Source organism: Hemicordylus capensis, chromosome 5, assembly GCF_027244095.1.
Source record: "Hemicordylus capensis ecotype Gifberg chromosome 5, rHemCap1.1.pri, whole genome shotgun sequence".
In the NCBI taxonomy this organism is placed as follows: Eukaryota; Metazoa; Chordata; class Lepidosauria; order Squamata; family Cordylidae; genus Hemicordylus; species Hemicordylus capensis.
The window spans coordinates 131,580,880-131,608,644 of NC_069661.1; the positions used below are offsets into that span (position 1 = coordinate 131,580,880).

At 42.5% G+C, this 27,765-nt stretch overlaps 1 protein-coding gene across 8 annotated transcripts in view; it reads left to right on the top strand.

Annotated features, from left to right (window-relative positions):
• LRP6 (LDL receptor related protein 6) overlaps positions 1 to 27,765 on the top strand; it is a 147,104-nt gene that overhangs the window by 62,204 nt on the left and 57,135 nt on the right. For all 8 annotated transcript variants that reach the window (XM_053254806.1, XM_053254805.1, XM_053254810.1 and 5 more), the window contains 2 exons: positions 3,381 to 3,577; positions 7,281 to 7,412. In XM_053254806.1, coding sequence (XP_053110781.1) covers positions 3,381 to 3,577; positions 7,281 to 7,412 — 329 coding nt within the window. The remainder of the gene's footprint in view (positions 1 to 3,380; positions 3,578 to 7,280; positions 7,413 to 27,765) is intronic.

Below are 27,765 nucleotides of genomic sequence, written 5' to 3' on the forward strand. Positions count from 1 at the left end.
TGGAGGTTGCAGAGAAACTGAATGAGTTCTTTGCGTCTGTCTTCACGGCAGAGGATACTGAGTATATACCTGTTCCTGAACCAGGCTTTTTAGGGATGGAGGCAAGAGAGCTGAGTCTGATAGAAGTGACAAGGGATGATGTTCTAAACTGTCTGGAAAAACTGAAAGCTAACAAATCACCAGGGCCGGATGGCATCCATCCAAGAGTCCTCAAAGAACTCAAATGTGAAATTGCCGACCTCTTTGCTAAAATATTTAACTTATCCCTGAAATCGGGTTCTGTACCAGAGGACTGGAGAGTAGCAAATGTAACACCAATTTTCAAAAAGGGATCCAGGGAAATTACAGGCCGGTTAGCTTAACGTCCGTTCCAGGCAAATTGATGGAAAGCATCCTCAAGGATAAAATTGTAAAGCACCTAGAAGAACAGGCCCTGCTGGGAGTGAGCCAGCATGGCTTCCGCAAAGGTAAATCTTGCCTCACCAAACTTTTGGACTTCTTTGAGAGTGTCAACAAGTATGTTATATCCAGAAAGCTTTTTTTCTGGACTTCCAAAAAGCTTTTGACAAAGTTCCTCATCAAAGACTCCTGAGGAAACTTAGCTGTCATGGAATAAAGGGACAAGTACATGTGTGGATTGCTAACTGGTTGAAAGACAGAAAACAGAGGGTAGGTATAAATGGAGAGTTTTCACAATGGAGGGAAGTAAGAAGTGGGGTCCCCCAGGGATCTGTACTGGGACCGGTGCTTTTTAATTTATTCATAAATGACCTAGAAGCAGGGGTAAGCAGCGATGTGGCCAGATTTGCAGATGATACCAAACTCTTCCGGGTAATGAAATCCAAAACGGATTGTGAGCAGCTCCAAAAGGATCTCTCCAAACTGGGGGAGTGGGCGACAAAATGGCAAATGCGGTTCAATGTTAGCAAGTGTAAAGTGATGCACATTGGGACGAAAAACCCCAACTTCAAGTATATGCTGATGGGATCTGAGCTGTTGGTGACGGACCAGGAGAGGGATCTTGGGGTTGTGGTTGACAGCTCGTTGAAAGTGTCTATTCGATGTGCAGCAGCTGTGAAAAAGGCAAATTCGATGCTAGGGATCATTAGGAAGGGGATTGAAAATAAAACGGCTAACATTATAATGCCCTTATACAAAACTATGGTGCGACCACACTTGGAGTACTGCATACAATTCTGGTCACCACATCTTAAAAAGGACATTGTTGAACTGGAGAAGGTACAGAAGAGGGCAACCAAGATGATCAGGGGCCTAGAGCACCTTTCTTACGAGGCAAGACTACAACACCTGGGGCTTTTTAGTTTAGAAAAAAGATGACTGCGGGGAGACATGATAGAGGTCTCTAAAATCATGCATGGTGTGGAGAAAGTGGAGAGAGAGAAATTCTTTTCCCCCTCTCACAACACTAGAACCAGGGGTCACTCCATGAAATTGATTGCCAGGAGGTCTAGGACCAACAAACGGAAGTACTTTTTCACACAACGCGTGATCCACTTGTGGAATTATCTGCCACAGGATGTGGTGACGGCCAACAACCTGGATGGCTTTAAGAGGGGTTTGGATGACTACATGGAGGAGAGATCTATCAATGGCTACTAGTCAGAAGGCTGTGGGCCACCTCCAGCATCAAGGACAGGGTGCCTCTGAGTACCAGTTGCAGGGGAGTAATGGCAGGAGAGAGGGCACGCCCTCAACTCCTGCCTGTGGCTTCCAGCGGCATCTGGTTGGCCACTGTGCGAAACAGGATGCTGGACTAGATGGGCCTTGAGCCTGATCCAGCAGGGCTGTTCTTATGTTCTTATGTTCTTAAGTCTTAAAAATGAATATCGCCCTTCATGTGAGCGGAACCTTCTTCCATGTATGCAATCTGGATGTTGCTTGTTGATGTTTACATCTTCCTTCTGATGAAAGCAGAGCTCTGAAATCCACTTAAGTAATGGATACCCTTTAAAGCATCATTTAACCTAAAACTGACCACATGCAGGACACAAAATGATAGCCTACTGCACTAAAAATTGCAGGCTAAGGGTGTGTTTTCTTGCAGTTATGAAATAACCATGGCGTATAACTGTGGCTTTGTTCAATTTGTGTCTCACAGCTGATCTTTTTTAAAGATTGGAAGTGATTTTGAAGCCAAAATATTTTGAATGATAGAAAACTCTTTTGGAATTATCACATTTTTGAAAATGTTAGCTTAGAAATCTCATTAGGTTTACCACTATATGGTGCAGTCCGTCACACACATCAATGATGAACAACTTCTGCATTCTCAAGGGCTAGTTCCCTCCAGACAAATGACCCAAAAGGTTGGTGATGTATAAACCATCTCACAGTGTTTAGGGCTGAGGTTTTGGAGTGCTTTAGTGGTGGCTTAAGTGTCCAGTTGGTTTGTGTCCACTTACTTCTACAGGAAGCTGCTCCTTGTAAGGTTTGCAAAGTGAGGCAGTATCCTGCTAACAATATCCCTGTAAAGTATTTGAGTGGGATTTGTCTCATGTTCCTCATTTGCATTTGTTGGCCAAAATGCTGCTTGCACAAGAACAAATATCCCTCCATTCCCCAAGCATATGCCACAATTCCTGGATAAAGAGGTGGATTGGTACAAGTAATGTGTTTGGTTAGTGCACTGAGTTAAACTGTGTAGACCCTGATGTATGCCAATGCAATATTAGGCAAGTCTGGAAATTTTGTTGTAATTAATGGGCAGTATGCAGTGGTCCGTCTAATTATTATTTTTTCCATCTCTGTGTGGAATAAGTTCTGTTCTGGACGGCAGTATCAAGGCAGTGTGTGCACACCTGCATTCAGAATTTACATGCTCAACAGCCCCAGGAGAAGCGAAACACTGGTGTTAGGCTGCGCAAGATGTCAGTTGATTGTTTTTCTGGTGATTACTCCTGGGGAATGTGCAAGAGAGCATATTTATTCTTTATGGGTTTATTGCACATTCCAATAAAAATAATTTATTTCCACCTAAAATTGAATTTGTTCCGATATAACATCTAAACCACATTAAGTTGGTGGGTGGGGGTCAATTTTTATTGACCACCAACCCAAGTCATATGTTCCAATTCAACCATTTGAGAAAATGTTTGAGACAGTGTGGTAAACTAATGATTATTTTTTAAATAAATCAAAGATTTATTTATTTAAAAAATCAAAGATAAATCATAATCTATTTAGAGCATCCGGAAAACTTACATCATAACATTTTCTGAGAAAAATATTTATGCAGTTTTGAGGTGGGGTGGGGGGAGAACTTCATGGAGAAAATAAAATTTTCAGAAAAACCCACATCTCTGATTAGGAACATGGCTTGTGGATGGAACATACATTTTTCATTTGCATTCTGTTTCTAGGCAAGCTGTCATTAAAGGATCTCTTCCACACCCTTTTGCTCTGACATTGTATGGGGACACACTGTACTGGACTGATTGGACCACTCGCTCAGTCTTGGCCTGCAACAAAAATACTGGGGAGAACCTGCGTGAAATACATTCCAACATATTTTCTCCCATGGATATTCATGTGTTCAGCCAACAGAGACAGCCTAATGGTGAGTCTTCTCCTTCTCTTTCTCTCCCTCTCTGCTAACTACAACTTGGAACTGATTTGTAGAAGTTTTCGTTTGTATTTCAGTAGCAATGTATCATTTTCTTCGCTCTCCATATTTGATTTGGCATTTCTTGATTTTTTTTGTGGGGGGGAAGAATTAATGGCATCATGAGGGTTGGTTGGAATTACACCAGTGTAGGGTGCCACAGTCTCTGTGCCTTGTTAGCACCTAAAATTGAAGCCACCCTGAAGGGAAAATTAGATCTAGGAAGGACATCTGTATGGACAAGACAGCCTATCTGTTCTCTCCCTCGTAAGTAATAAATAAGCTGATCATCCTCTGTCTTTCCTGGGCTGTGTTTTAGCATGGGAAAGTAGCTAGGCAAGCAGGAGACATTTCTCAGCAGCAAATCTTCCAGCCAGAGCAGAGATCCAGTTTAAGGAGATGTACTGGGATTCAGAAAGAAATGGGGACAAAGACAGATTTCAGTTCTGCTGCTTAAGGAAAGGGGAGCTGAGAGAGAAATAGCTTGTCCAATCAGTTCTTATGAGATATAGATAAGGTTTCCACCACTAATTATAGGGGCCTAAGGGAAGTGGACTTTTTCATATTGAAGTGGGTCTTAGGAACCAAACCCTGGGGGGTACCTTTTATATTTTGGGGGGCAAAGTGCATCACTGGTGCCTCACCTTTAGGTAAGACAGGTAAGTTAGCAGATGGAAAGCAGGAAAGAAAAGGTAGAAATCTCTATTGCTGGGAGGAAGTTTCAGCCAACTATGGGCATTAATTATGATTGGGCAAGGGGAGACAGTTGTCTGGGGGCCTCACTGCCTGGAGGGGCCCCCCAGAGCCATGCCACATGACTCCCCATTGCCCACTCACCCAGCCCCAAGGCCCCTCACTAAGCCAGTTCTCCTTGCCCTGTTCGCCCTCTCTCCTACTTGCCCTCCTGGCCAGCAATCAAAGCAGCCTGCAAGCGGCTAAAGTTCCTTCGTCTCTCAGCTGATTGGTCGGTGGCCGGGGCTTCCAGAGAGGCCTCCGTGCAGGCCTTCCTGAAGCCTGAACTCGAGTGCCGAAGGAAGGAGGCAGGCAGAGTGGCCAGTACTGGCTGCCCTTACCCACCACAGTTCTCTTCAGACCCTCTGCCCAGCCCAGCCAGCCAAGCCTTTGCCAGTAATGGAGGTAGAATGTGAATTCCTTTTTGTGCCCGCACCCCCTCCCCCCGATATATAGGGATCTACTTGCCATAGGGCTTTGATATGGTGGGGGGAAGACTGAGAAGTCTCTGAATATTTAATTTGAAACAGATTGGAAAATTTGCTGGCTTTTAAAAAAACTATAAGTGGCTTGTTTCATGGCAGAAAATTACAAAAACTCCTGGAACAAACAATATTATATTCACTCATTCATTCATAAATGCACTTACGTTCAAGTTGTTTTGCAACCCAGAAGGTCTGAATGAGAACTGTGAAGTATGTGCTGTGCTTTTATTTTATTTTTCTTTAGAAATGCCAAGCTAGTTGGACATGCCCAAAAACCTCATTCACACTGTTTACATTGTATGTCATCAGTCAGTATGATTCTGTAATGATATGAAATGTTAAGGAGGCCCTGCACATGTTGATTTGCCCCCCAGCTCTGCACGCCACTAGGGATGACCCTGCTTCTGAGTGCCTGCAGAGAGTAGTTTTTATCTCACTACAGTGAGAGACCACAACCAGTCCTACTTCCACATTGGGAAGCAGGGAGAATGACCTTTAGGGCAGAGGGCATAACTTCAGGAGCTCCTTGAGCCCTAGCATGTCTCATCTATCTTAAAATTTTACCAAGAAGAGGCAGATTCCTCATCCCCCCCCCTTTTTCTCCTGAGGAGTGGTGCTAATTCTTGCTTGTTCCCTGCACTTCGCAGAAGGCAGGGAAGGGGGCGGGCGGACGGACGGACATCTCCCCGCCGCCCGCCCGAGCGCTTTAGCACTCGGTCCGGGGCGAGATTTAAAGAGCTCAAATGGCTTGAGGGGGCTTTGGGGGCGGCAGGGAAGTATCCTGCCGCCCGATTTTGAAGTCAAGGAGCCCCGGAGCGGCGAGGGATTCTGCGGCGCATTTTTTAAACTAATTATGGCGCCGAAGCAGCAAAGCGCGGGAGGGGTGAGTAAAGCCCCCCCCCGCCCTTAATGGACCCCCCCCTAACCCTCCTGAACTAAAACCACCCCTTGTCCGGACCGGTTCGGAGGCCAGTAGAATGGTCTCCGAACCGATCCGTGCACACTACTATCAAACTTTACTGAATTTGTTCAGAATTCTGAGGAAGCATACAGGGCTCACACTGCATGGTTGAAAGTCTCCTTTGCTAATCTGCAGCAAGGGGCCCATTTTAATAATTGGTTTTTCTAGTGTGTTCTAGGTATTAAAAGTAGCACAGATATATAGTATTCATGAGGAGAGACTATGCCTTTGCGGAGCTGCTCCCGAAACATTGACGCACTCACTGTTACATTGTCCACTTTATACTGATGAAAGAGATTTATTTTTATCTGAAAGATCTCCAAAGCCACTCAGTGGAGACAATTCTTATATGCTTATTAGAAGACAGGGACCCAACAATATCCCTGGCGGTTGCTAAATTTTGTTATAGATTGACCAGACTAAGAGAAGCTAGAGCACAGCAATTGGTTACTGTCAAAGATTCCTGATTTTATATATTTGATGACATTTTAGACCTTGTTTCCATTATTGTTTTCTCTTTTTATTGTGTATATTATGTGTATATTGATATTTGATCTAAGATCGTAAATAAACAACAACAACAACAATGTATATCACTATATATTGTGAAGTGTGTATTCAGTGAAATGTATTTCCAGGCAGCACACTTATTTTGAAACATCAGACTTAAATCCTTGGGGGCCTGGGGTATACGGAGGCCCTAGACTTTAAGGGGAGAGCATTTTTAAATCTTGTCTCTGGGCCCAATCCAACCTTGCTACGCCCCTGCAGCCAACTGTGCAGACAAGACATCATTCGACTATTCAGTTCTTGAACCTTCTCTCTTCATAAGAGTAAACATCATTATGAGGAGCCAAAGAGGCAACTTAAGGCTTAATTGTGTTGATAAAGAGATGCTTAACAACAAAACCATCAAAATCTCCACCCTCTACAACAGTGAATTCCACCTGTGAAATTGTGACCAACAAGATTTTGCACATAAGTGAGATTTTGTGTGTTGCCTTTAAAAAATCTGCCCATTAAAATGTTTGTGAATATTCCATAACATCTCAACAGTTGAGTCAATCACCAGTAGTTCCATATACTGAACTCAGTAGTGTGGGTTTCAAAAGCTGAAGCCTGGCTTTATTCTTTTAGCACACTGATCAAATGCGGGTTGGACATGGAACTGGCAAAATGTTTTCCTGCAGATCTACACGTTCTGTGCTTTATTTGGATCCCCTCAATTGCTCTTTTCTTTAATCAGATACCTTACTTATCTTTCTAAGACTTATGAAGAAATAGCCAAGGCTTGCTTTTATTTTGAAAATGGGCTCATATAGATGATACTTGGGGCCTTAGCTGCCCATTAGAATTTTTCTCCACATACACATGCTGTTTTACTGCATTTTTCTATTATCGCTAGTTCTTGTGACTCTAGAAATTAATGCAATTTACTACTATGAGGAGAACTGATCTTTGTAATCTCTGTATTTGACAGCTACAAACCCATGTGGAACCAATAATGGTGGCTGCTCCCATTTGTGTTTGATGTCTCCTGCCAAGTCCTCTTATCAGTGTGCATGCCCCACAGGCGTGAAGCTCCTTGAGAATGAAAAGACCTGCAAAGATGGTAGGTTCTGGTTTAAAATGTTGTTCAGAGAATAAAGTTAAAATTGGTAGAAGAGGAGATCTGCTGACATAACTAATGCAACTTTTAAATTGTAAACCGCCCAGAGACACAAGTTTGGGGCAATATAGAACTATTTTTAATAATAATAACAATAATAATAATAACAACAATAACCACCACCACCACTAAACATAATATCTTTTTGGCAAGCATGACCACATTTCAGTGTGTGAGCAGTGGTAACTGTTCCTGGTAACTGGAGTGCATGCGAACAGTGGCAACTGGAGTGCAGTTTAAGAACCAGCAGTGGTTCTTAAACTGTGGGAAGGATACAAGAGGGATTTGTGTGAAATGTTCTAAGGAGGCAGGATCCTGCGGCAGGCATTGCTAGGGGCACTTCCTTCTCAGCCATAGATATCAAGCACTGCAGCAATTAAAACTGCTTTGCTAACCATAGAAGCTGCAGAGAACCCAGGAAATGATGAGAGCTTCTGATTGTTACAGCTTCCCCCACTGCTCCTGCCTCCTTCCCTGGCTGCCTGGTTTTAGCAGGAGGTGTTAAGTATTTTGTTCTAGTTCTGTTCTAATGCCAGTTTTGGAGAAGTACCCCAGTTCATAAGCCCATGTGGTTTTGTATGAAAGCTTTGTGTTCTTGCATGCCAAATAGATGGCTGACACTGAATTGGGGGACTTGAAAGGTAAGTATAGAAGGGGGGGGACGTGGGTTCAAAATGTTTGAGGGAGACACGGCTACAATATACATGCAGCTGCACTGCATGCCTTGGTATGCTTTTTAAAAAAAAAAAATGTTCAGTAGTTGCAAAGAAGGCAGCATGTGGGAAAGGCTCACAGGAGTATAACCTTGACTCTGTTCCATAGTCCAGGGGCAGGCAAGCTTGGCACTCCAGCTGTTGTTGAACTAGAATTCCCATCACCCACAGCCACAGTTACTGGAGTTGTAGTCCAACAACATCTGGAGAGCAAAGGTTGCCTACCCCTGCCATAGTCCCTCCTGCTCTTACCTAGATGTGTCACAAACACCCACTGACTGCCACTTGTGGCATCCCATAGAGTTACCATCAGTAGTGTATAACATAGATCTCAGGGCAGAACATGTTTTCTGTGGGGAAAATAGATAAACTGCTTGAAGTCTCTGTCCTCAAGCTGTTTGGATGGAAATGTGCATATACATCTGCATGTACTCTGAGACACTTTTCAGTACTTATAAACCACTTTTCACCATAGTTGCACAAGTTGGCTTGCATATCTAGAAATACCTCCCAAAACACAAACTGTATTTAGAACAATGTCTGACATCTTCATTGACTATGCAGAGGCCTTGCGTGCAGAATGCCTTTGGATTGTTCAGTAACTCAGAGAGAGTCCTGCTGCATGGGCAGCAGGCAGTTTTGGCTGATCTCTCCTTTCTATGGAATTACTCTTTAGCATCCATAAATATGGCTCCACTAAGCATGTGGGGGCAATGCGACTTTCAGGAACATATTTATGAGTGTTAAAGAGCACTTTTGTGGGAAGGAGAGAAAATACCCCCCCCCCCAAGACATCATGCAGCAGGACTGGATAACTAAACGCTGTGGAGACACTTTGCACGCTACATCTCCACATATTTGGTGAGGAAGGTTGGCCAATGCTAACAAGTGTGAAACGAATTAAAATAGTAACATTTACAGTAAAACTAACAGTAAACTTCAATTTCCAAATATCTTAGAGGGAGATATCTTCCAATAGCTGAAAGACTCACATAAGAGGAGGAGTGTACTTGTTCTTTGCTGTTCCTGAGGGCAGGACTAGAACCAGGGAGTTGAAAGTACGAGAAGGCAGATTTAGGACAGGTTATAGCTATAAGAGCTGTTGTAGTGGAACAGTCTGCCTCATGGAGTGGTGGGCTCTCCCCCTCTAGAGGTTTTCAAAGAGAGATTGGATAGCCATTGGTCAGAGATACGATTGCAGTTTCCTGTACTGAGGAGGGGTAGAACTAGAAAATCTCCAATAACCCTTGGAAAAACTCCTGTTTTTTCCTTATTTTCTTGATTTAATTTGTATAACAACAAACAGAGCCATGAAGCAAGTGATTGAATTTACATGACTACAGTATACAAGAATCAACTGTGGGAGCTGTTTATGCTTTTTAAACTACATTTTTAATGAATGACTGTGTATTGTTTTATTGTGTTTTAGTATTGTTGTATTGGATATGTTTGTTATTTCTATTTCTGCTGGCCAATGGCTATAATAAAATTGATGATGTATACAAGAATTGTAATTACCTCTGTGGATTATCTCCCATAGTTAGTAGAAAGTGTGCTGAGGGAGTAAAAGGCAGCTAAAATGTTTTTAAACTTGTACTTTCTCACAATTCTAATGGAAAATACTTCAGAACAGTTCTTCAGACTCTATCAGATATATAGATATATACAGTTTACACAACTTTTTAAGGACAAGAGTCCTACAATTTAAATTCACAGTAAAGAGCTAGTCCAGATGAAGGGGGTGGGAATTTGAGATAATCACCAGTGGCTGTTTCATATATGCAAGTACTCAATCATCAAGTATTGGCATGCATGTGTAATCAAAACTTTGTTTTTACCTTGTCACTGTTTTTACTAGGGGTGTGCACGAAACATTGCATTCTGTTTCAAGCTTGAAACAAAACAGAAAATGGCAGAAATGTTTCACCTAAACAGCAGCCGAGCTGGCTGTTTTGACACAACTCGAAATGTTTCGAGTGATTTGGCTATATGGAACAATGGGGAAACTCAAAACCCCCATATTCCCCATGGGTAGTTCCTAGGGACAACAAAATGGGTTGGGTGGTAGGGCATGATGGGATAGGTGGTAGGGCATGATAGGATCCTATGGGAGGTTGGGGGAAAAGTTAAAAAATAATCTGCTTGCCCTTTTTTTTAATGCATTGGATGACAACTAGCATGCATCTTGCCCTACCACCCAACCCACTTTGGTGCCCCTAGGAGCTACCCATGGGGAACAGTGGGGTGTTTCAAGTTTCCCCATTGTCCCCTATGGCCAGAACAAAGTGCACACAACTTGCAATGCATTTTGCAACCCTGCCTTGGAAAACACTGCATAAGCACACAGTAAAAGGGAACCTGCCCCTCCCAACACAGAACACAGATTTCAAACACAGTCCAAATAGCCCAAAAAAAGTATCACCAGAATCCACTGTCGGCTACAGTGCCTGCACTGTATCATTGGAACAAGTTGCTCTCACACACAATTATGATCTTTTACGTTCCTAGCCTTGCAACAGCTGTCACAGCAGTACCCTTACTTAGCAGCAAGCATAGCCATAAACAGAACTAGAGCAACTTCAGCCACATTTTGACTGAGTACACCTTGCAATGCTGATTGCAGAGCAGTGAGTGAAGCACAAGTTAGTCTCAAGGCCAGACATGGAACAATCAGCAAGGGAAAAACAGGTCTCCCAAATGGCACTTGAAATGTTTAAACCTGTCGATCAAAATGGGGGCGGGGGGAGTTCTGCTCTGAGCTCGAAACAGGCCTTTTAAAAAAGGTGTTCTATTTTGAGCTCAAAACAGCCCATTCTGAGTTGAAACGTTTTGACGTCAAAACGTTCGGCACATCACTAGTTCTTGCCTTGCAACATTTTGCAGGATGCAACAACTGTGTTTCAGTATTTCATCTCCTTGTTTTTTGTTTGTTTATTTTTAACATAGCCATGAATCTATGAGAAACTCACTTAAAATTTGTCTGGTTTACAGAACAGCAACAAAAACCCCTAAATTGAGCTTGCAAAATTTGTCTCAAGAAATTACCAACACATACACAAAATACTGTTATACCTTTTACCATTGTGATGAATAACCTAATGTTTATATTGCCTGTCTAAAAAGATTTATTCTAGACAAGGAAACAAATTGTGCAATGCTTGTTTCAACTTTTTTAAATTTAAAAAGAAAACGCCTAATTTGTGATGACATCTGAAGCTAGGGGTCTAGATTTCTCAGTTTGCCTGCTCCAAGTTAACACCATTAAATGCCAATGAATTAACACAGTGTCATGCTTGCAATAGATGAATAAAGTTAACTTTGCTTTCATAATATATAGCACAATACTGTACTTTCAATGAATCTGTCTGCTGAGAACCATGCAAGAGCCAATATGCTGTAATGAACAGAGCAACAGATTCAGGGACATGTCTTCCATGAGGGGAGTTGACTGCCTAACGCATCAGATTCTTGGGGTGCTAAAATGTCTCCCCCCCACTGCCTTATGTGTCTACTCGTACTGCCATGGGAACAGCTTTCCACTGAGCAGTGCCACAACACTTGGCAAATAGTCACTCCAAGACCCTCTGCTTCTACTCTGCAAAAATACAGAGACCAGTAAAGGAAGCAGAAGGAAGTGTATTGGGCTAATAGAGTGTCTTAGAGCATCTACTTATAGCTCAAAACACTTCCTCTGTCTTCCCTGACTTTTCAAAAGCCAGGACTGGAATAGAGGAAGGTAAAGTGTGTTTGTGACTCTCACTGCTTCTGGGTAAAGTAAATGGGGAAGTGGGGGGGGGGCACAATGTGTATATATACGGATGCAAAAAGCTGGGCAGAGTAGTGGAAGGAGAGTGAGCAAGTGAGATATTGATGAGGGTGGATTTTGGCTGTGTTTCATGCACTGTGGGAACAGGATGCATTTTGCCCCCCCATCTCAGGTGCCATAAGGGCTTAGGCTGCTACTGGCAGACTTAGACTGCAGAGACCCAGATTCATTTCCCTTCTTAGTCCTGATTCTCACTGAGTGGCTTGTGCTAGTCACTCTCCCAGCCTAACTTTGTTTCCTGTGTGGCTGTGAGGCTAAAAATGAGGAAAACTTCATCTTCCCTGAACTCCTTGAAGAAAGGATAGTATACAAATGTAATAAGTAAATGTATGAGGTGCCCACTAACAGGCAGAAAACATTAAATAAGCTTGAATATTATTGTTGATAATTCAGGACTTTGCCTATGGAAATGGAGGAAACCTATTGAGTCAGGTCAGTGGCATAGCCACCATTGAACGGGGGTGGGGTGGGGGATGTCCCTGGCCGGCTTGTTCCCAGTCCCTCCCCCAGGACACTCGGCCAGTGACTGAACCACTGGCTGACAAAGAGGGCAATAGGTGGCACTGCTATGTTTCAGTGTTGGCCACATCCCTTGCACTGGCGCCAGCACATTGACGCAGGCAGTGCCCCTTTCCTAACTGGCGAGCGGATCCTTTTCTGGCTGGGTGCGCCACTTGCTGACTGGAAGAGGGTGACAGGTGGCATGGCCATGCAGGCATTAGAACGCAGAAGGGCCACTCGTTGCCCTCTCCTAGAGGTCGATGGCGCGGGCCATTAGCTAGCAATGGGAGAATCACTGCCAACTAGTGTACTCTCTAATTTCTTTCATCTGTGTGCAGAATGAGTTTTGTTCTGGGTGGCAGTATCAAGGCAGTGTGTGCTCACATGCATTCAGAGTGGGACCTTCCTGATTAAACCTGAGTGGGATCTAAAATTAACTGAGCAGACTTCAAGAAACAGTTGGTTGTTAGAGGTAACACGCATTAGAGGTAACACTGCTGCCAACCTTTCCTATGCCATGGAGTCATCTAAAATTTGCTACACGCCCAAGCCAACACAGAAATAAAAGACTTGTCTGTGAAAATACAGTGTCTGCCTTGTTAGATGAGATCAAGGTCCAGCATTCTTGCTCTTAATCAGTGATTAGCCAGATGCTTCTGGGGAGCAGGGTATGAAGGTGATAGCTTTTCTTGGTTGTTTGTCCCTGTTATTCCGAGGTGTACTCATTTCAATAGAGTGGCTTCATTCAACTATTATGTCTAAAAGCCATTGAAGGATGCACATTCTTCCATTAATTTTCCTTTTTTTAAAAAAGCTAGTGATATCTTGAAGTAATACCCTAAGTCTATCCACTAACCAAATGGAGGCCAGTGAAGCCCCTTTAGTGGTGATGCTCCAAGATAATGTAACATATTTTTGTGGCCCTCCAGAGTGCTTTCATGCTTGATTTTAACTTGTGTTGATTTAAACTATACATGGCCATACACTCATTATGTGTCTAGCAAAAGAGAGGAATAGCTACAGCACAGCCTTTTGCTTCTGTCTACATTTTGGTACATTTTGCAGAGTTTTGCAAATCGTGTCTTTGTGAGTTCAGTAGAAAAAATGAGAAGGTGGTTTGAGCTAGCATAAAAGGGATTGCCCATTGTCAGATCCTTCTGAATTCTATGTTTAAAAGATTTTTGGATATGTGTTTGAATACCAAAATAATATTAAATATGTAAATATTATTTACATGATAATTGTCGATGGGAACAAGTGTTTCCCCCACTACTCTGTGTCTGAGTGTGGCCAAACAGCTGCCTTTGGGGAACTCAGAAGCTGAGCATGAAGATGATGGCCTTCCTGTTTGTTCCCAGCAACTGGTGACCAGAAGTATACTACTTCTGTATATGGAGGTTCCCCCAGTACAAGGAGAGGATGATAAGGCTCTCTGATAAGAACTGAGAAGAATCGTGACTTTGACCTGGCAAAAGCAGCTGCTTGCACACGATTTTGAAGGGTCACACCTTTATGCTGAGGGCAGTGTGTTGGGAAAAGAGCCTTGTTCTCACCTTCAAAGTGTGCTGATTGCATGGTGAAAGGAGGAAGATGGCATCTGCATACCTAGAATGTCATGCATGCAGTTAAAGGTGCTCTGATCGCATATGGTTTATAATTGCATGGAGTAGCCTATGCACATGCAGCTGTATGAGAGCCCAGTTCATATACTAAAAACATGGAGGTGGAGCAATGTTCTCTCTAATTCTTTCCATCTGTGCATGGAATAAGTTTTGTTCTGGGCGGCAATATCAAGGCAGTGTGTGGTCACATATATTCAGCACACACACAGACACACCTCTTCACATTGTTATAGGATTGGTTTGCTGCAGGTATATGTTTGGGGAGAGTTTGCTGAGAAACTCTCAACTAGAAACTACAGATTTCTTGTAGTTATGGGCAGGAGGAGAACTAGTGTTTGGTCAGGTCAGTGAAACAGAAAGTTTATATGACACTTCCAGTATTTCCCTTCATTCCTGTTCCAGCCAAGAACTCCATAAGAACAGCCCTGCTGGATCAGGCCCAAGGCCCATCTAGTCCAGCATCCTGTTTCGCACAGTGGCCCACCAGATGCCGCTGGAAGCCACAGGCAGGAGTTGAGGGCATGCCCTCTCTCCTGCCATTACTCCCCTGCAACTGGTACTCAGAGGCACCCTGTCCTTGATGCTGGAGGTGGCCCACAGCCCTCCGACTAGTAGCCATTGATAGACCTCTTTTCCATGAAGTCATCCAAACCCCTCTTAAAGCCATCCAGGTTGTTGGCTGTCACCACGTCCCGTGGCAGAGAGTTCCACAAGTGGATCACGCATTGTGATCCTCCCTTCTGCTTATGTGGGTCTACAGGTCTTTGAACCTGGGGTGCTATTCCTAAATTTCAAGTCGATCTATACGAGGTATTCAAGACTTAATACTGAAAAGAGTGGGCCAACCTGCCTTGCATTATTGAGATGTGGTTCAGCAAGGCAGGTGTACAAGCATGACCTGTCTGTGTGCTTCTTGGTTCTCTGCACAGCACTGGCTTAGACTCAATGTGTGGGGTGATAGAGTTGCATAGCTCTATCAGAGTTATATCTTCTTCTTCTTCAGGTTCCTGTCTAGTGATTCTAGGTTTTCTTTTTTGAGGGGGTAAAGACAAATTTTGAACACATCTGCACTTATCTTACTAATGTTAGAAATATGTAACATTTGTGATTTATCGATCATGGCTAATAGTTTGAGAGCCTGTCCTCCATGCATTTGTCTAAAACTTGGTTATTAGATTAGATGGCTTATAAATCACCACATATTATGGTAGCAAATTCCTCAAATAGTGTGTTGACTGAAAAAGTCTTCCCTTGGTTTTGCCTTGAACCTGACAGTCAATATTAGGAGGGACAAAGAGGTCTCCACACATGAACCACAATGTTTAAAAATCTTTGTTACGTGCCCTCATCTTATTTTTCTAAATGATGAAGACTCAACTGCATTATGAGCCCCTGGTGGCGCAGTGGTAAAACTGCTGCCCTGTAACCAGAAGGTTACAAGTTCGATCCTGACCAGGGGCTCAAGGTTGACTCAGCCTTCCATCCTTCCGAGGTCGGTAAAATGAGTACCCAGAATGTTGGGGGCAATATGCTAAATCATTGTAAACTGCTTAGAGAGCTCTGGCTATAGAGCGGTATATAAATGTAAGTGCTAAGTGCTATTGCTATTATCTTTTCCTCCTATTGAGGCATGATAGAGTCCCTTTTCTCTATACCTCTTCTAGCTCTATATTATTTTCCAGTTTTGGTAACTCAAACCATTCTTTGTATTTTAAATGTGGCATCACAGAAAATTTATGAAATCACATTATGGCTTATTTCTCAGTTTCTTTCCCAAAAAGTTGACCTCTTGATTGCTGAAGCACACTGGCTTGACATTTTATGAGCTCTCCATTATGATTTTAAGATCTCTTTGCTTGGTGCTTGCAGCCACTTCAGACCCCATCAGTGGGAGGTCACATAACCCCGTCATGCAAGGCTTATTCACATGATGTTTTGTTATACCAAAATCCTTTGTAAGTTGAGTGAAGCTCATTCACATCATCGCATCATGTGAAGCTCATTTTCTTTTTTTGCCCCCCAATATATTGTGTGATTTTATTTCTTGCCTTTACGTTAGCATTTTAGATCCTGCCTTCCCTGATTTTACATCCTTTTGTTTGCAAGGATGACAAATTGAGGGTAAGGTTTTCCTCCTTCCTCATCTGCAGTAGCTGAGGCTCCCTGGGACCAGTAGCAATACCAGAGCTTCAGTAAGCATCCAGTGGAATGGATGGGCAGTAGATTGAGGGCAGTCAAAACAAAGTATTCATTTGTTTTCAAAGTATTCATTCATTCAACACATAGTTTATTGAATTCACCACCACAGGATGTGGTGAAGGCCTTAAAAGCGGATTCAACAGATTTCATGGGCGGATATGCCAGTGTCTGTAAGTTCAAAGAGTGAAATGGAATCTTCAGGTTCAGAGGCAGTATTCCTCTAAATTGCAGTCAGAGGAGGAGGTGGTTGTCTTCATACTGCTTGTTGGATTCTTGGAAACAACTGGATGACATCCTGTTGAAAACAGGATTCTGGACGAGATGGACTGAGTCAGCAGGCCACTTCTTATGCGGCAGAGGTGGTAAATGGAGGGCAGATTGTATTTGCATTGAATCTTATCTGCCATTCTGTTAACCACCTAACCCAGTTTTGAGGAATAAAACTCTTGTGCTTATCGTCCCTTTCTCCCTTATGCTGCTTACCTTTGTGTCAGTCTTGTTTGAAACAAAAAATAAATAAATCAAAACTAAGCATGAACAGATTTGGAATGGAAGACTGATTTGGAAGAGAGCCAAGCTGTACATTATGCACATTTCAGCTGTGCAGAGTTATTGTAGAATCTATCTAACCAATTTTGATGTTTTGTTAAACCCAAATCCTTTTTGTAAATTGAGGGGTTGGGGAGAGCTCTCAATGGTATATTATTTAGATCTAATAGTACTTTTTGCAGGGATTATGTTAGGCATGATTCTTAAAAATTAATTGAAAGTGGCTCTTTAAATAATGGACGTATTTTGTTCCCTTGTGAATTAACTGACGCACTTAGGGGATGTTGAGGAGTGAGGGAATATTGTGTGGATTTCTAACATGTATAGTGCCTTGGCATTGACAGATGATCCATGCACCCAAAGGTGAACCTGGCTGACCCTAGCAGAGTAGTTGCCATGGCAGCTAACTTTTTTTTTTTTGGTCTTCCCAGTTTATAAAAGAGAAGTGTGTGTGTGTGTGTGTGTGTGTGTGTGTGTGTGTGTGTGTGTGTGTAACCCACAGTTTGGAGGAGCCATTAGTTTTTCCTGTGGCTGTTTTTTTGAACACCTTTTTCTTTAGCTTTCTGTTTCCAGCCATTCTGAAATCTTCAGAGAGAAATACCAACAAGGAGTTGACGTAGTAAATGATAGAATGGCTTTCTGAAGAGAATGCAATGGATAAAATCCAAACTCCTAGTTCATCAGTCTTGCTTTTGCATCTGGACAAAATTGACAAAATTGGTTGCATAGCAACAGGAATAGACAGTCATAGTCTGGTAATATTCTGGTAATACCTTTTATTATTACCAGTCAAAGTGACACACAATTGTAACCAGCAAGCATTCCACTTCTCCAGAATGCTTCATTGTGTTGAATGTTAAGCAGAGTGAAACAGGTGGGGGATAGAGAAGCTGGGCAGTGGTACAAGAGCAGAAGGAAAATGCACAAGCACAACTTAATTCAATTCAACCCAAGCAATAGAAGTTTCTAACAGAATCCAAAGAAAGGTTAGATCCGCTTATATAATAGCATAAATGTATTTATAAAATATCATAAACTTAGTACACATAACTCACTATAAAAATATATACACAACCCAGTAAATCTCTACCATATATAAATACATAAACGAAATGGTTCAAAAGTAAGTACAATCTCAATCTGTTCACATAATAGGATTTACAAGAGAGTCACATAAAGAAATCCCAAATACTCAGTGTGGTCGTTTCCAGGATACATAATCAGAGGATGTTGACCAGAGACAAGATTGAAAAATGTCCAAAGTGGATAGTCAAGGAACTCTTAATTAGTGGAGTGGTGTACCTTTTTGGCACTCTTGTAGGAGGGGTTTAACCTTTTTTAAATGAGATGATGTGTCTTCTGAGTTTAAATGTTGTGAAGCAGGATTTTGCATTCTGATCTGATAATGGTTTGATTTTTCTAGCCTCTGTTTGCAAAGGTAAAACAAAAATCATTTTTGAGGAGATACAGTAGTGGTTATATGGTAGTACCTCTGCCTTCGCTATGCTGATATTAATATTGGAGCTGAGCCAGTCTTTTGTGGACACTATCAGCAATGCCGGAAAGTCTTTTTTGGTGATTGTGAGAAAGTTCATGCATTCATTTCTGAAACCCTCACTTATCTTCAAGGCATGTCGTCAAAACCTTACTGGCTATTTAGCATTATGACATCTTCCCACGTACTGCATGATCCTGGTTGAGTTTATCTCCCATGTGGTAAATCCAGGAGGAAGGAAAAGCAGCAGTCAGCATAAATACCCAAGCAGCATATTTAAAAGATTAATCTTTACCTGTAAATGAGTTTTATGTTGTGAAAAATCACCAAAGTGTCTAGTTTCATATCAACATTCAGAGTGGGAGAATATTCACTTTAGCTCTAATCAATATGCAATTTGGAAGCAGTCCTAACAGTTCTGCCAGTTCTGCTTTCAGGTAGAATCTTGCCTGTGGGCAAGATTGCCAGCATTTTCAAACTCAGGCTGCTTTGCTGACTTCACAAGAAGCTTATCAAATAAACAGTTCCTCAAGAAGTAGCATAGGCAGATTCGGACTTTGGTGAAGGAAGAAAAGTGCATGAGGGAGAAAGATTCCTTTTCAAATGGAAAGGGCGGGAAGTCTGTTTTAAGTTGGGTGTTTTATGTTTGTACTCCCATTTCATCTTTTAAATATAGTTTTTTCCATAGGAAATTATTTATTATGCACACTACATATTTCTGTGGTAGAATTCTATTGTCTAAGCAACAAAAAAATATATAAAGAGGTGTATGACAGTTGTTGAAATCCTACGTTTTCACCTTCACACTGGGCCTACATTTTCATCTTCCTATAGCATAAAGAGTAGTTCACACATTTACATGACCAGCAATTTTGCATGGTGAAGTAAGGGGTGGAAGTCTCAATCTTCATGAACCAAACTAGTAGGAACAGTTTGCTGCAGTCAGTAGACCAGGTTTAACACACAACAGTAACAGAAATATCCAAGTACAAAACTTCACTGGAAGCAGTACGAATAGCAACAACAGCCTGACCCGGGATTAGACCTAAAAGTTAGTTTGTTACAGGTTACACCAACAGTTGCCTTCTGATTTTGCCAGCTGCTGAGAGAAATGAAATCACTGCCAGGAAGAACCAAGGCAGCCTATCAGTGAATTGGTAGCTTATATAATATCCTATAAATATATCAGGAAACGTGATCAGTAATGGTGCTATTAGTTGTTTTCTGATGGCATAAATGTTACAGAGCAAGAGGACATGCTCCACAGACTCAGTTAGAAGACCGTTGTATGGGCAAGTTGTTAAAAACTTTGGGATGGGACCATGATGCTGTGCCAGTACTTGGGAAGGCAGAACAAAACCCTGAGGTGATGTAACAGAGTTGTTAGGAAGCCTGTAGCACTTAGGTGTGATTTGTGTGGTCTTCCTCTTAAGAAAGGAATGAAGAATTTTGTGAATCAAGATTCTGTGTAAGTTGGTCTTCATGTGGAGTGCCTATCTACACTTTATCTTAGATGCTTGATGGCTGGGAGACCTTCCTCCATCAATAAAAAATGATTTCCACTCAGCAAATGTGTAAAGCAACCCATGCATAAATTCTGTTTCCAGAAGCCATTTTACTAGGCAGGTTAAGATTTGGAATTTACCTTGTATATGCAGTGGCAGCCTTTCCCTGAGGCATGGTGAGGTGGTTGCCTCACCCTTGGACACGAGGAGTCGGGGAGGTGAGTGCTGACTACCTACTTGCTGCCACCACCCTTGCCCACTTCTCAGGAGCTTATTTTCTCCTGCTAGCCTTGCTGGTACACCTCTTCATCCCCCCTGACAAAGGCTAGGAATTCCCTGCCACCACCGTCTGACTTGGTAGCATAATTGGAGAGTGCTGTGCCACTGGCAGCATGACTTGAGAATGCTGAGCACCCACTAACTGATGGAAAGGCATCATATTATCCTTCACCTCAAGCAGCAAAATGACTTGGGGCAGTGTTCTCTCTCTCTCTCCCCCCCCCCCCGCCGCCCATCTGTGTGCAGAATGAGTTTTGTTCTGGGTGGCAGTATCAAGGCACTGTGTATACATGTGAGTCGGGCCTTCCTGATTTAACCTGAGCAGACATCAAAAAATCTGTGAGCGGATGCACATGCGTACACCTTAGAAGGAACACTGGACTTGGACCATCCTTGAAGTTGTACTTCCAGAAGCAGGGAGCAGGAGTACATGATTCTGCATCCCCTTCCTGAGTTGCTGCGTTGCAAATCAGAAACATTAAGTCTTTCCAGGTAGTGATTAATTCCAACACGACAGCTGATTTTTACAGGTGATCTTGTGAAGGAGCCAGTCAGCATTATGCCTATTATTTAGCTTCATTATGTGATCTGTTTAAAAAAATCTGTGAAATACCAGTATCTTTTCATAATACATTTGTTTTGAAAATAAATTTTTGGCCTTTTAATTTTTTAAAAAATGTTTTTTGACATTTTGTGTTTTACAAAGCTTTGCCCAGCCCGCTCTTACCCCCCTCAGCACTTGCTGGGGGTGGGGAGAGGGAAGAAAGGAGAGAAGGAAAGGGAAAGATGGAGAAAGAAAGAAGGGGGGGAGAGACAAAGGGATACTTACCATTGTACTGGTAGGTATGGGTAGATCAGAGGGGTTTCTATTCTAGGAATAGTTCAAGGAAGTTGTCCCAGATTTCTGATCATTTGTCCAATTTATTTACTTTTAAGAGGGCCCATTTTTCATGTGCTGCCAGCTCAAGCACATCCTGCACCCCAGTCCTCAGACTTAGGAGGATTGGGAGATTTCCACTGCCTCAATATTAACCTCTTGGCTACCAGCAGGCTCCTCCATAGCCATTGTTTAGAACTGGGTTTTAGTCCCCAGTCATATGGGATAAACCCCAACACTGCATGTAGGTCCTTCAGTGCAAGGGATGAGTCCAGCACTAAGTTAATTTGCATGATAACCTCCCTCCAAAAGCCTTGTGTTATGAAACAGTCCCAGAACATGTGCGTTAAATTGGCATGTGGATTGCTGCATCTCCAACAGTTGCTATTTGGGGACATTTTCAATTGCTTAAGATGTACAGGGGTCCAATAGACCCTGAAAATAATCTTCTGTTGGATTAGGCGCAATTTAAGATCCATTGAGCAGCATTTAACACTACCTAAAATCTATCTTGCCATTGCTTTGGTGACACTTTATCTGTGAGTTCCAGGTTCCATTTATCCCTAAGTAGATCTAATACAGGGTCCAAGTCCCCATGCGCATAGGCATAAAAATATTTATTTAGTTTTGGGAGGGAGGACATCTTAATGGCATGCCAGGGCATCTAGACCAAATTGGGCAGAGATGCTATGTTTCAGTTGCATATACTGCCAGGCACTTGCTGGTGGCAAATGGAACTTCTCTTGTAGGAGTGCGAAGGGTTTGTAGTTATCTTCTTCATTTATTAACTGTGATCACCGGTTGATTCCTTTTTCTACCCATTGTCTCCATAGAATTGGCTGTTTGCCTAACAGTACATGTGGGTTTCCCCACAGTGTCATATCCATGTGGGCATAGGGATCAAAGTTTAGTTGTCTTGTTTTTGGCCTTTTTTGAGGCCAGTTCTATCGATACCACAATCTTATACCTTCCCCCTTTAAAATTTCTATTGATGTTTTTTTCAAAATTATTGGCAACACTATTTCTTTCCAGTCTGCTTCGATTGTGCAGGGGATTTAAATGGCAGCACCTTAAAGGGCATGTGTGCAAACTCTGCATGACATTTGGATGGTATATTAGCCTCAGTAGAATATGTGGTGCAAACAATTTTAAGCATTTTAATTATTTCCCATTATGACCTATGGCTGAAGTATCAAGAAAAGGAAGAACAGCTAAGTGTAGAAGGAGCAGCAACAGCCACCCTTCCTCAGGCTCAGCACCTTAAGTGATCCATCTCCTTCTCTTCCTCTGCTCCACTGTTGTATTCTCCCCACCTTATAACACTCCCCCAAAAAACTTGAGTCACACCGCTCTCTGCTCCCTGGGGTACAGATTTGCTCCCCCCCCCACAGTGTTCTCCATTCCATGGGCTGGGGTGTGTGATGGAGTAATTAAATGGGGATATCAAGTAATTAAATGGGGATATCAGGTAAGACTAAGTGAGAACAAATCTGCAGGATTCCAAGAAATGCTATATTAAGCGGGATTTTCAATGAGGGGGTGTTTGTTTGTTTTTTAAGAGAGATAGGTAACAAAATTTAACAAATAGAGAGAAACTGAAAATTGCATTCAAACATGTTTTCCATTTCAACCTCCATGGGAGTCCAGCAGAAGAGGGTGTGTGTACAGGTGAAACTCGGAAAATTAGAATATCGTGCAAAAGTCCATTAATTTCAGTAATGCAAATTAAAAGGTGAAACTGATATATGAGACAGATGCATTCCATGAGCTGGAATGCACTAAACTGGAGTTCACAACACAATTTTAAAAAATCAACTTGAATGAGGGCGATAAGAGAGACTCCAACCTGCAACATTCCCCATTATTCCACCTGTGCAGAGTGAAAATAGTGGGAAGAGCTATTGCAAGAACTGCTAGCTATAGACACACCTATAACTGCTTGCAGTTCATTATGCACGCCTTAGAAGCTTGTGTTTAAAAAACCCTTTCTAGAAGTAAATATCTTCATGGGCCCCCAATGACCTAGGAAGAGAATGATTTAAAAATAAAACTTGGAAGCTACTGTATGAATTCTTTATTGTTCCATGAATTCTTTAATATTGGTCAGCAGAGCAGAGGCTGGAAGTAGAACTTCTATTTTGGCAGTCAGTAGAGCCAAATAATAGACATTGTCTTTCCTGGAAAAGAGGATTTTCTGCTTGAAGAACAGGTTACCTTCCTACTCCCCTGATGGAGAGTATCCTTTGACCTACTAGCTAGATTTTTCTCTTTATCCCCTTTCCCCCCTCTCTCCTGCTTTTAGTCAAGGAACCAAGTGGCTCAGGTCTGTGTTTAACAGATCTTGCACTGCTCCTGATGTACCTGGAAAATCCCTGACCTCATTTGAGACTATACTGTGCAACTTGTAGGAGGGTTATTCCCACTCTATTGGGGGACACCACTTCTCTCACTTGAAGGCTCTCTATTCCACTTCTGTATCCTCCCCAGTTGAAGCTGGAAGGTAATTAATGCACCTGATACTTAGCATGCTTCACAAGAAGGAGTCGCCACACTGCATCTCCTCACACTAGTTCTGGCCACCAGCTCACGAAAGGCAGGTCAATACTTAGGGGCGGATTAAGCTTTTTGCCACCCTTTTACCTTTTAAAAAAAGTCTCTGTGCAGTGGGATGGGGCACAGGAGTTGCTGCTGGGGGGGGGAGGGCAAGTTCCCCTCTGCTTTCTAAAAAACATATGGTGGGATGGGGACAGCAAGCCCCCCCCCCCAGCTCCCCTCCTCCAAAATGACTGCATGGGCCTCTCTACAACCCATTTTGGGCCTTCCTCTGTACGTGCAGAAGAAGGCCCAAAATGGGCTGCAGAGAGGCCCATGCAGTCAGCTGGGAGGAGCTCGCCACCCTCGCCGTACCCATCCCACCATGCAGTGGTGTTTTTTAGAAGGCGAAAGGGGGAACTTCCCCTCAACCCCCCCCTCCTGCAGCCACTGTGGCAGCCACCATATCCTATGCCACTGCACAGCGGAGTTATTTTTTTAAAGGCAAAACGGGGAACTTCTGTCTCACAGCAGTGGCCGCCACCCCATCGCTCAAATTTGATGCTGTAGGCAAGGGCCTCCTATGCACAGTTAACCTGCATTGTTAATCTGCCCCTGTCAGCACTCCAACACGATCACTTCTGGATTCAAATGATGCTTTGCAAGCATAGATCACCACCTAGAGATACACATATCAGGCAGTGTATAAATATGATAATTAAATAGTGTTCTTCCACATTAGTGAAAGGAAAAGCCTGTATTCTGGTGGTTCTCAAACTTTGATCCCCAGGTGTTGGACTTGATGGGAGCAGTCAGCATGTAGGCACCCAAGTTTGAGAGCCCCTGCTATATGCAGAAAGCACAGCTGACACAGATGGGAGCCATCTTGTTTTGCCACCAGAGAGTGACATCCTCAAGGGAATCTTGTGTGACTAGGTTAGTGAGTGGGTACTCCTTACATACCCACCAAACTCCCCCTTTCCCTAGCCCAGTTGAAGGTAATCGCTCCACCCCAAGCTTATGTGCTGCGTCAAAAAATAGTGCTCAAGGAGTTGCTGCTTCATTGGCAAAAAGCAGCTCCCTCGCTCACAAAAGAGGAGGGGGAGGAAATGATTTAAGGAACAACTCTTCCTCATATCCTTTCTCCCACCCCTTTCTCTGTTGCAGTTGATTTTATAAGCTTCTCTGTTGCAGCAGAAACAAATATGCTCTCACCACTCAGTCTTGCAGAAGGCACTCTCCCCTCTCCATAAGGGACTAATGCTGGTGTCTTAGTTACTACACCACTCCACTCCCTAGAGATTGATGGAGGATTGGACAATAGGGATACAGCCCCACCAGGAACACTCCCTCCAACTTTTGGCGGTGGATCAACACGTGGGGCCAATGAAGGAGAAAAGGAGGAACAATCAAGTGCACACGATTTTCATTCTGTGTCCGAAAGGGAGGAAGGGGGACTATCTGAAGGCTATGCTCGATTTCCTGTTTATCTCTTCACATCAATTAATCTGATGACTTCAGTGTAACTGTGTTTTGAGTTCTCCAGCTAAAGTCGTCTTTTCTACGCCTCCACTCCAGCTGATCGTCCCAAGGGGAGAAGAGGCTTCAGCTATATTCTTATGGAATGTGCAACCTGTGCCTTTACAGCCATTCTCAATAAGACGGAGGAGCCAGTTGGATCTAGAGCACCCATTAATCTCTCTAGAAAGCAATATACCTTTCCCATCATAGTCATAGACTTGCTGAAAGTTACTTCTGTTGATGACCCAGCAAGGCATGATGGACATGCAAATCTTAATTCTTTACTGACCTTGAAGAGAGCCCTTAAAACCCATCTGTTTGGCCTGGCCTTTCAGGGTTTTAATTAGTTTTAATTGTTTTAATGCTAACCTGGTTTTCAGAGTTTTAATTGTTCTGACAGTGTATTTGTTTTTAAAGATGTTTTTAATTGGTGTTCATATTTATATTTCTGTTTTAACTGTTATTGGTTTTAATGGTTTCTGTTTTTAATTGTAAACCGCCGTAAGTCATTTCGGAAGGGAATAAAAATAGAATAAATAAATAATATATTCTATCCTCCGTGGTAAAAAGTCTTGGGACAGAAATCCAATAGGGCAGGGGTTTTCAAACTTGGGTCCCCAGATGTTGTTGGACTACAAATCCATCTTCCCCATACACAATGGCCAACAACACTTGGCCAAGTTTGAGAACCGCTGCAATAGGCCAGTCTGAGCCCTAGAGAACACACTTTGGATATGAAGACTGGTTGAGGTGCAAAACTATCCTATCTGCATAGAAACTAACTTTTTCTAGCTTTCTCAAAAAGTAAATTCCTGAAAGATTTACTTTCAAAAAGTTCAGGCAGATAATTTTTTGTGTATTTGAGATACAGATACATTACATAGAGGTCCTTTATGTAATGGCGCAGCTGGGAAATGACTTGATTAACAAGCCAGAGGTTGCCGGTTGGAATCCCCACAGGTATGTTTCCCAGACTATGAGAAACACCTATATAGGGCCGCAGTGATATAGGAAGATGCTGAAAGGGTGAGATGGCAATGGTGAACCCTTCCTGTATTCTGCCAAAGACAACCACAGGGTTCTGTGGTCTCCAGGAGTTGACACCGATGCGATGGCACACTTTACGTTTACATAGGAACATAGGAAGCTATCATGTACTGAGTCAAACCACAGGTCCATCTCGCTCAGTATTGTCTACACCAACTGGCAGCGGCTTCTCCAAAGTTTCAGGCAGGAATTTCTCTCAGTCCTATCTTGGAGATGCCAGGGAAGGAACTTGGAGCCTAGATGCTCTTCCCAGAGTGGCTCTATCCCCTAAGGGGAATATCTTACAGTGCTCACACTTCTAGTCTCCCTTTCATATGCAACCAGGGTGGATCCTGCTTAGCTTAAGGGGACAAGTCATACTTGCTACCACAAGACCAGCTTTCTTCCACATTGTCATATATCTGTTCACTGAAGCTTTCTGTTCAGGATTTGGCTTTGTTTAGAAATAGTATTGATTCCTTATCTTCCAGGTTGTGTGCGGCTCTTCTCTCACCATTCTCTCTTTGCATTCTTTGGGGATTGGGGGTAAAGCTGTGCTCTTGTGTTTTGCTAACTTGGAGGTGTTTGTTTTGCCTTTTGAATAAACTACCTGAGCTCTTGAAGGAAGGTTTTAAATGTAGTTGATTTTCTAAGCAATTTTTAGCTCATTTTTGTGCAGCTTTTGGCTAAAAATCTGATTTATAATTGCAGAGGTTTTAAATTGCAACAAAAATGCATGGTTCAGGAAACTGAACTTGTTTAAGCAGATTAGAATAAGTGACCACTAATTCTGCTCAGGAGTATGCTCAGTCTTTGTGCTGATAATTGGTTATATTGATCATTTTAACAGTTATTCTTTCAGTTTCTTAGAGGTTGGGCAACTAACTGCTATATGTTCTAAGACAGCAGATTTGGAGCAGGTTCAAAACGAGGTTCAAACTTTTGACTTTAGCTGGTTGGCCACCCTGCCCCAATTCTTCCTTCTAGCCACAGTGATGATCCACTTTTCAACAACAAAGCCACTCTCAGTACAGTTTACTTAGCAAAGCAATAGAAAGATGGTTTCTTGTTACAGAGGTGCTCACATTCTAAAGAGAAACACAAGGGGGACACCAGCAAAAGCAACTAGAAGGAATGCTGTGCTGAGGTGAATAGGGACAGTAGTTCTCTCCTGCACAATACAAGATCGCTACCTCTTTAAAATGTGCCTCTCTAACTAGTTAGGAGACAGGGTTAAAAGATTATTTCAAATAAATTACAGATTATTTTTTTAAAATACCAGTAGTCTTAAATCTTAGGTTGGATTTTTTGCCCCCTTTTGGAGGTTTATGAATTTTCCTTAAGGTCTAGTGAAGATATTAGTGGCCATCAGTGCCTTTCCTTAAATTCTGAATCTTTAGGTGGGATCCAGACAACAAAGATCTACAGGAAATGAGATTGCTGTTTGTGGTCATTTAAAGGTCACACTGATGGTCACATGCTGGTATAGCTGTTTTTAAGATCTAGTAATGGTTACTCATAGAATAATTAGAGGAAAATATCATAAGTAGACAAATTTTTATCCCATTAACAAGAAGAGTCTCCTAAACATAATCAGTCTAGATTTTGTCATGTTAGTAGAATTTAGAAATTTAGAACTGTCAGATTGGGA